Genomic DNA, 10,295 nt, shown 5'->3' with positions numbered 1-10,295 from the left:
CAGCTGTTGATATACAGTTGTGTTATTATTAATATATATACAGTCAGCAGCAGAAGTTGCTAAGCGGGCGAGGTGTTCAAAATGATCTTGACGCGACTTTATTTGTTAGGAGAATATATAGGTGTTCCAACACCTCGCCCGCTTAGCAACTTCTGCTTCTAACTATACTTAGACATGCTGTATTATTGTAGCTTAATAATGAAGCATGCAAATTATTTATAATTTTATTCTATTCAGAAGTTAAACCCCTCCTCCTTAGTGCTCCTAAGGCTGAGAACGCACTGCGATTATTTTTTTGCGGTTCCGCAATCGCAAAAAGTGTAACGTACGGCATGCTTCATAAGCGCACGCACTTAAAAGACTGAGACCGCAAGAAATTAATCGCAGTGCGTTCTAAGACTAAAGGCAATTACCTATCTATTAAATATTTTGAACGCTTGTTTTAAAAGTACAATGCTCAAATGTCTGGTCTGCTCAAACTTAAACAAACTTGGCAATATTTTTGCAGCCACGTACTGATAAAACATCACGCAATTGAGCGATATTTTTATTTGATAGCTATGAGAAGTTTAATGATGAACGTGTTTTATTTTTTTATTGCATATTAACTTTTCGTTAATTGTTCAAATTATTTGTCGTTATTTCTTAAATAAATAATAAAAGTTATAACTTTTGTTTACCATGCTTAAAACGTATTGGTTTATATTATTAAGTGCGATTTTGTTGCAAGGTAAGGTCTTAAGGGTGGGTTACATTTTTTTATATAATTACGTTTCGTATAATATTATATATTATTTTCTTCATTGGGGGAAAAACAGACATAGGCAGATAATACAAAAAAACCGGCCAAGTGCGAGTCGGACTCGCGCACGAAGGGTTCCGGTACCATTACGGAAAAAAACAGCAAAAAAATAACGATTGTTGTATGGAAGCCCCATTTAAATATTTATATTATTCTGTTTTTAGTATTTGTTGTTATAGCGACAACAGAAATACATCATCTGTAAAAATTTCAACTGTCTAGCTATCACGGTTCATGAGATACAGCCTGGTGACAGACGGACGGACAGACGGACAGCGGAGTCTTAGTAATAGGGTCCCGTTTTTACCCTTTGGGTACGGAACCCTAAAAAGAGGATATTAGTTTAGTAACCTATATATTAGTAACCTATAACCTATATCCTGACACAATTCCCACTAGGATTTATAAACCAAGAATATTTAAGGTAGAGGTAGGATTCGGTACATCTTGAATTTGTTAGAACAATCTAACTTAGAACCGTCTCGATAAGTAGTTGCCTGTTGATATAAAAGTACTTAAAATTTGTTTTTTATTTTTATTTATTTATCACCTATGTCTTTAGGCAAGTATGTTACGGGCAGTCCTGTTATAATGGGCTACGAGTACGTGCCAGAAGTGGACGCGTGGCTGCGTCTGCACATTGAGCCCGCAATCTGGCCCGACGCCCGTCTGCGCTGCCATCTCGAAGGTATTGTCATGTATGCTTGTAGATCTGTGGAACAACCTATGTCGTTTAACAGGCAAGTATGCTACCGGCGGTCCTGTTAGAATGGGCTACGAGTAGGTGCCAGAAGAGGACGCGTGACTGCGCCTCGCCTGCACATCGACCCCGTCATCTGGCCCGACGACGCGCGGCTGCCAGGAGTGGACGCGTGACTGCGCCTCGCCTGCACATCGACCCCGTCATCTGGCCCGACGACGCGCGGCTGCCAGGAGTGGACGCGTGACTGCAGCTCGCCTGCACATCGAGCCCGTCATCTGGCCCGACGCGCGGCTGCCAGGAGTGGACGCGTGACTGCAGCTCGCCTGCACATCGAGCCCGTCATCTGGTCCGACGCGCGGCTGCCAGGAGTGGACGCGTGACTGCAGCTCGCCTGCACATCGAGCCCGTCATCTGGTCCGACGCGCGGCTGCCAGGAGTGGACGCGTGACTGCAGCTCGCCTGCACATCGAGCCCGTCATCTGGCCCGACGCGCGTCTACGCTGCCATCTCGAAGGTATTGTAATGTAAAGTCAGGCGAGGACGAGAATTTCGTAAAATGACCCGCCATTTCCTAACTAGGGATAGGAAATGGCGAGTCAATGTACAAATTTCTACCTGTTTAGCGTTCTTATTTTACAACTATATAATAACAGTCACTGCCTACCAGTCAGTGATACTGTATCGTATCACTGCCTTGTCATCATTTAAAATATAATTCTTCTGCTTCCTCGTTTCCTCACAACTCAGTCACGTTCCCTTGAGGTAGTTACTTTAATCCACTAAAGCTCTGCAATCCATATGATTTTTCGCTTGAAATAAAAGACATGCGTGAGATGCACGCCAATCACTAAGACGATCGTCGGTCAAATCAAAACCAGCAGGCGTATTATGGATGGCTTTATCCACGTGATAAAATAACTGTCACCTTTTAACACCGCGGGATAGAAAGTGAAGGACACCGTTTTATCACGCTGTCACGTAGACATGAACGACCATCATATCCGTACAGCTCAATACCGTAATAAGTTGTTAAATCTGAATACGATACTGAAAAATGGCACCCACCTTCGATAGTCTGGTGCTAATTTTTCTATTGCAGGTGGCGCCCTGGCATCCCCGACAACCAGCGCTATGTCCAATGCGATGATAGAAATGTTGGCCTCCAATAAGCTAACCATGCGCCACGCGTATATAGGTGTACATGCCTTCATCTCCAAGGGAGATTTCATGAGCATGGATGGTAAGCACTGTTTTTTATAATATAGGGGACAAACGAGCAGACAAATCGCCTTGCTGCCCTTGCAGATGGCAGTACGCTCTTTTCTTGGAAGGTCGTATCGGTCCGGAAATACTGCGCACAGTTCATTCCACAGTTTTGTTGTTTAAGGCATTGATGCATTAATTTTAAGAACCGTTAACATTGTGAACAAATAAGGACCTGACACAGCCACGCAGCCGCGTGATCGCCACCTGCGAGCTGCGAACGGATGCACGGCAACGGGCGAGCGTTCTGCGCACTAGCCAGAACACAACCTATCACTAGGGAGGATACCCGAACAAAACCGAGTCAGTCTACAAACTCCAAGGTGGCCGCCCCACCAGTAGACTAGGGCACAGCGGGCTAATCACCTACTTGCCTAAAACCCAATTAATTCAAGAAACCGAAACAGAATCACATAATATACTTAAAGTAAACTTAATACACCCATAATTGGTCACAGGTCCATTAAATTCACTATCCGTTAACTATGTGCACCCCAGCTGAACAATGGGTGAATCACATATGAACGAAGTGTATTTTAAGTTTACTTAATTGACCCATTAATTGATCTGAGCTGGGTGAACAGAGTCAACTACAGGAGACTGATCTGTGTTATTTTTTTTCCCAGACGTCATTGTAATTTTAAAATAACGGTAACATTCTAATTCAGAATCCACTAGCATTACTGTTGCGACATGCATTGCTTCAGTAAATGTTAAAAATTCAAGCATCAAAATTACAGTTTGCAACATTCCCGCTGAAATATTGCACTCAAATCAATGTTTGTGCCTGGATTTTTGACATTTGCCACATCAATGCAATCTGCAGCAAAGCTGCACCGCAACACTGCAGTAGTAACGCTGGTGAACTCTGAATTATAAAGTTACCTTAGTAATGTAATAAACTAATATATGTATTTGTATTTGTATTTGTAATGTAATTGCTGCAACGAGGCCACTCAAGCAGGCTCTTTATTTTTATGGTTAGAACAATTGGAACGTTATAATTTCTATAAAAGTTTCCGTTGAAAATGATCTGTTAAACCGTTGGTCCGTCTTTTCAAATTGTATAAGTTTGAAATAGATAAAATAAATTTCTGATACTAGGGATTCCCATGGCCAACCTTTCCGTCCGATGGCGCGAAGGGGAGCCCGACAATGCGAAAAACGAGGAAGACTGCGTGGTGCTGAACGGTGTAGGCGAGGCCATCGACGTCAGCTGCAACACCCCTCGCCCCTACTTCTGCCGCAAGGAGAACGCTAAGATGATCATCGACAAGTGTGGAACTACAGCCGAAGGTATCTTCCAATCATCATCATCATCATATATTTAAGAGCTATACTCTTGTCGGTGGAGCGATTTCCATATGTGTCGGTCCTCTGCCTTCTCCTTGACAGCCTGATACGACACGACGTTGAGTCGTTGTGACGTTGGGTTAGGTTCATCTTCCAATGTCCATGTGAAAAACGAGGAAGACTGCGTGGTGCTGGAGGGTGCTGGCGAGGCCATCGACGTCCCCTGCAATATCCCTCGTCCTTATTTCTGCCGTAAGAAGAGTGAGAAGATTATTGTCAACAAGTGTGGATCGACAGCTGAAGGTTAGTATCTTCCAATGACTAAATTGTGAATATGAAACTCGTTAATTACAATCGCAAATCTATAGGCCTTCGTCTTAATATTAGCACGTCCTAACTCATTCCATTTATGTTTCTGCCAAATCTCAGATATTTCGGTGCAAGCTCCGCAGTAGCGTATGTGGTCACACATGTTTTCGTGCAAAGTCGAAAATTGCTGGACATGTTTCGCTTTAAAAACTGTAATAGATGTCATATATTAAAGAAAAAGTGACGAAGCCCTCCAGTGGTGAAGGCCGGATTCGAACCGGCGTCTTTAGCTATCGCGGCTAACGCCATGAACCCCTAGGCCACCCCGCCACGGCTGTGCCCGTCCGAATTTCTCGACTATATTGCCATCTTAGTAAGACTAGGCGTCTTAGTCTTACTAAGATGGCAATATAGTCGAGAAATTCGGACGGGCACAGCCGTGGCGGGGTGGCCTAGGGGTTCATGGCGTTAGCCGCGATAGCTAAAGACGCCGGTTCGAATCCGGCCTTCACCACTGGAGGGCTTCGTCACTTTTTCTTTAATATATGACATCTATTACAGTTTTTAATTTATATATAGTAGTGTGACTACTTTAAAAAACACAAATCAAAATATTTAATAAAATAATTTGATTTGTTCCCAAACTTGTTCATGTTTCGCTTTATTCAACTGGAGGCTATAGTTGAATGGAGCCACAGCGTTGGCTGACCTAAAATACCATTGTAAAAGAAATAAGTTTTTGTGTTGTTTTCCCCGAAATTTCTTACAGTCATAATTATCTTTATGCCGTTTACCGGCCTTACACTTACGCATACTTAGGCCAAAGCCACAAGGCTAAACAAACCACAAATCTGTTTAACTTAAAAATCATATTCGGATATTTCGGATGTCGATTAAAGGAGCGTTTATTTGGGCAATTCAAAAAAGTGACGGATTGAACGTTCTAACTGCGATAAAGTGCGATAACAATGCGGCAACGACATTAACGCAATTTACCAAAAAAAATACAGCGGCATCGCCTGCATCAATGGTGGTCGCCATCCGAATGTAACATTAACAAAGATTTTTATAAAAATGTTTTGTTGACAGGTTACAAACTTGAGTCGCGCACTGGCAGCTGCTACAAGTTCCATCGGGTTTCGAGAACCTGGCACCGAGCCGCCATGGCGTGCCAAGCAGAGGGGGGGCACCTGGTAGTAATTAACAGCAACGAGGAAGCACAAGTGCTGAAAGATATCTTTGGGAGGAACAAGAATGAGGCTAGTGTGGGCGTTTGGGATTGGAATGAACATGGGGAGTGGTTGACAATTTTTGGTGAGCATACCTCCTTACCTCCTCCACCTAATCCTCCTTACTCCTTCCTGAGTCTAACCGGGGACCCGGCAGACCTCGTCGGCACTAAATAGAAACGAGTGGAAAAAGAGGGGGGAAGCCTTTGCAAAGCAGTGGGACACAGTGGGATCTGAATAATAATAATAATAATACCTCCTGGTTGCATCACTTCTTTGACTTTTAGTGTTAAATGCCAGTTTGCCTTAAAAACAATAAATACCAAGTATACCAACACAGATACGCAGGAAATTACAAAAGATTCCATAACAGGGTTGTATGTAATAAACATTACTAAATGTTTTACATGAATACATTTAAAAATAGCGCAAAGAATAAGCATTTGTCAGCGTAGAATGATGATTTCACGTACAGTGATAAAAACTATTATAATATAGGACATAGGACATATTACGTCCTTCCCTGGGACTCAAACCTAAACATATACATACCAAATTTCATCTTAATCGGTTCAGTTCATTTCCAGTTCAGTTCATTCAGCGGTTTAAGCGTGGAGAAGTGAGATAGGGATGGTTCTGAATCAGTTCTTTTAGTGCCATTCGTAATCTGTTTTAGAATTAGGAATGGTCTTGACCTTGACCTTGACTTATCAATTATATGTATGGCTCAATTTAAACTGTCAATACACAAGGTTCAGGATAAGGCACAGACCGCGCCAACCATAATCACACACATACAAGCTGCGTGCACATGAGACAAGTAACACACATAAGCGCTCCGGTACACAGCGCAACCTCTTATTTCAGATGTAGGAGAGTCAGCAGCAAAAGTTGCTAAGCGGGCGAGGTGTTCAAAATTACCTTGACACGCTCTTATTCTCTTAACAATAAAGTCGCGTCAAGATTGCTTTGAACACCTGGCCCGCTTAACAACTTCTGCTGCTGACTGTACCTGGACTGTTATACTCTAAAATAGTGTAGAATATAACTCAGTTATGCTGCTCGAATCGTAACACTTTCCAAGCAAAATTGTACCTAATGCCGGTTCCATATTGGGATACCCTGTTGCCGGTCCCATATTGGGATACCCTCCTCCAATTGAGGGGGTATTTAAATCTTCTCGAGGCAGAGGTGTAGGGTCAGAGCCTGCGTCGTTTTATTTGACGTTCATAAGCGCATTGTAATAAAAAAAAAAAAAAAAAACGTTTATTCAAAGATCTTACTTACAACTAAATACCTATTTTCTTCTGCCAAACCACACAGTGGTTTGTTGGCAGAATATGCCTATTTGAATAATAAACTATCTTTGTCTCGAATGAGTAAATTGTACCTCGTGCTCTTGGTAAACGCTTCATAATGCGGTGTTCTGTGTTCTGTAGGATAAGGTAATATTTAGTGGTCCGTTATAGGTTATAGGATCACTTCAGTTTTACAAATCGGTTAAATGATTTTTTCTCAGAGACCATTAGACGTAGATATCTAAAATTTGGAACATTTATAGCATTATCACTACTAACACAGTGAATAAGTCAAACAAGCTTATTTCTAATTAATAATAATGTAATAATGTCCTCGCCGTGTCCGACGACGGCGACTCCAACTGTTTTTAATGGGGAACATGGAACGCTTTAATGTGGCTTGCGAAGCCAAACTTGGTTTTGAAGATGCGATTACATGGTACGCAATGGAGCTGGCCGGCTGTTGTAGGTGTAGGTACACGAAGGCTTCGGCCGTGTCTTACGGAGATGGCGCTTAGCATCCAAGTCTTCTAAGCGCCGCTGCTCGTATTGCTCTACACTTTTATGAACACTTGCGCGCCATACCGTTCTACTCATCGCGCTTTCCTCCCAGGAATCGCTCGGTATACCGCAAGTGGATAGGTGACGCTTTTCTAATTATTACAGGTGAGACATTATCCGACGCCGGATACGAAGGCTGGGCTAAGAACGAACCCAACAACGCTGGCGGCAAGGAGTTCTGTGGCGTGATCAATCGCGATGCCCGCCTAAACGATTTTTCGTGTGACAAACTTATCCCGTTTATATGCGAGATCACACCGTCATAATGTCGCTATATAAATCCGAGGACCACGTGTAAAAGTGTTTTTTATTCATGGTGCTACTTTAAATTTCTGTATACATCTCAAAATACAAAAAAAAATACAAAATAATTGCTAACTGCATTTTATTTCATTTTTCTTAATGTCATTTGGCGTTATTCATAAATGCGTTACTGGCCTTAATTACCTATGAATCAACGAACAAGTTTGAGAACAAATCAAATTATTTTATTAAATATTTTGATTTGTGTTTTTTTAAAGTAGTCACACTACTATATATAAATTAAAACCACCCCCACCCCGCCACCCCGCCTAGGCCTAGGGGTTCATGGCGTTAGCCGCGATAGCTAAAGACGCCGGTTCGAATCCGGCCTTCACCACTGGAGGGCTTCGTCACTTTTTCTTTAATATATGACATCTATTACAGTTTTTACCTATGAATCGTTTGTCTTGATCTGTCATTTTGACTTATGTATTTGTAAGAAAGGGATAAAACATAATATCCCCCTTATTCATAAAACTTTACGGGCCTGATTTAGTTAAATTATGTAAGTCTTACAAATACATAAGTCTAAATGACAGATAAAGACAAACGATTCATAGCTAATTCTGCGGTGTCAGTATGGTTGCATTTCTATCACCTATCAAAATGCCTGTCACTTTCGCACTCACATACTTGTTAGAACATGACAGGCATGGTGACAGGCGATAAAAATGCTACCGTGCTAAGCCCACAGGCCAGTAACGCGTTATAGTTAACTCAGGCGGCTTGTAATGTGTTTACGAATGAATGAAATTATTTAATCCAGAAAATATTTCCACATAAGGTTAAAACATTTAAAACGAATTACATAATAAAATATGATTAAGACGTACACAAACACAAAAAAATAATTATAACTTCAAATAAGGACTCTGCGTCTCGGGTCACCCCGACCCCGATTCAACAGGCTTGTGGTAGACCCCTCCAGCGCTCGCGCAGCGGACTGGCGTCCCACTCTATGACCGCTGACAGCAGCGTGTTGGAGGAGACGTAGATCGCCTTTCTGGCGGTGGCGCTCCTCGCGCGCAGCAGCGCGGCCCAGCCCGGCGCGCGCCCCTCCGCGAACATGGCGCTCGCGCTGCACCAGGGCGGCAAGCGAAACAACGCCCGCCACGCGTTGTTATCAGGGACCGGACAACCCTTTCCGCGATAAAACCCTTTCAATGGGCGACACTTAAACACGGCTAACACATTGAAAGACTTTCCCTTTTGAACTGCAAGCCCATTCATACCCTTACTTTTGACTAACCCTTACCGAAAAGCTAACCAAAAATAAGGCTAGCTCTTAACAAGGGTTACCCTTATCTTTAAGCGCTTTTTATAAAGGTTTCCCTTTGCGTGAAAGAGACAGGATTAGTATATATCTATGGTAGTGTATGAAAAGAGAATACGTGCCTAGTCAAAGAACGCCGCCGTCGCCGCCAACGATCGCTCGGATTCGAAGTAATGTGTGCTTTATGAACAAGGTAGACGACTTAAATTAGCACGCTTATATGCTAAAAGGGAAGCCCTTTATAAGGCTAACCCTTATAAGCAATATGCAAGGTGTTGGTGAGCGGATGATAAGGGTTTTGTAAGGGTATTTGGGCTACCGATTACTCAAGTGTGGTAGCTTTATATAAGGGTTTTTAAAAGCAAAACAAAGGTTTTTGTCTGGCAAAGGGTATGGTGGGTTAAGCCTTATGCAATACCCTTATAAAACCCCGATAAGGGATAGCGGGCCGGTCCCTGGTTGTTATATTGCACGCGCAAGTCACTGATCGCCGCACAGGCGTAGTCGGCCCATAGCTTCACTGTGTAGACGCTTGTACAAAAACTAAGGAACAGCTGCCTTTTCACGTCGTTGCTACATTTATGACAGGGATCGGATACGGAAACGGTATTTTTTCGTTCTTTGTTAATTATTTCATTTCTAATTGGGCAATCCAATAATACGAAGTCGTTACCTAAAAACGCAACTGAGTCTGAGTACATTTCGAGTGTAAAATAATTAGAAAAATATGGTTATTTCTAAGTTTTTGCAAAAAAACCGGTTTCGATCCCTGGTTTATGAATAACGCCAATAGCTTTTCAATTACCTATTAGAAAAAACAGAGTCGCACCATAAGAGTGTTTTCACACTGTCCGATCCGATATCGGATGTCGGAAGTCGGAAGGAAGTTAAATGTAAGATATATGTTTTTCTCTGTATTTATATATTCATTTAATAAATCATTATTACTAAAAAACGTTAAATAACGCAAAAAGGCGGACTTAATGCCAATGACACTATCCTGCAGCTGTTTTTGTAATACAAGGCGCCTTTCGAAATCCAATATCGGAAAGGCGCTTTCGATAAATTCTGCCATGTCAGAGCCCCCCCCGTCAGTTGTCGGACCGATATTATTTGTTTGTGTGCGTCATTGTGTAGGCATAATGTTTATTGTAGTGTGTGTGACCGCTAAAGACTGCGCCCGGGCACGCCCCCGTGGCCTGACTATGGCCGGGGATGTAGGATCCTTGATCCGATATCGGATCGGACAATGTGAAAACGC

The 10,295-nt window shown here is 42.5% G+C and overlaps 1 protein-coding gene across 1 annotated transcript; it reads left to right on the top strand.

Annotated features, from left to right (window-relative positions):
* The first annotated feature begins 1,343 nt into the window (after window positions 1-1,343).
* LOC134740872 (secretory phospholipase A2 receptor-like) lies at window positions 1,344-7,724 on the top strand. Its single transcript, XM_063673525.1, has 5 exons — window positions 1,344-1,490; window positions 2,605-2,745; window positions 3,873-4,064; window positions 5,460-5,670; window positions 7,511-7,724. The coding sequence occupies exons 1-5, from the start codon at window positions 1,355-1,357 to the stop codon at window positions 7,722-7,724; spliced, it is 894 nt and encodes a 297-aa protein (XP_063529595.1). The 5' UTR covers window positions 1,344-1,354.
* The last annotated feature ends 2,571 nt before the right edge of the window (window positions 7,725-10,295 follow it).

This window comes from Cydia strobilella, chromosome 4 (assembly GCF_947568885.1).
Source record: "Cydia strobilella chromosome 4, ilCydStro3.1, whole genome shotgun sequence".
Lineage (NCBI taxonomy): Eukaryota > Metazoa > Arthropoda > Insecta > Lepidoptera > Tortricidae > Cydia > Cydia strobilella.
The sequence above is the reverse complement of the archived record's forward strand: the minus strand, read 5'-3'. Positions and strand labels throughout refer to the sequence as shown.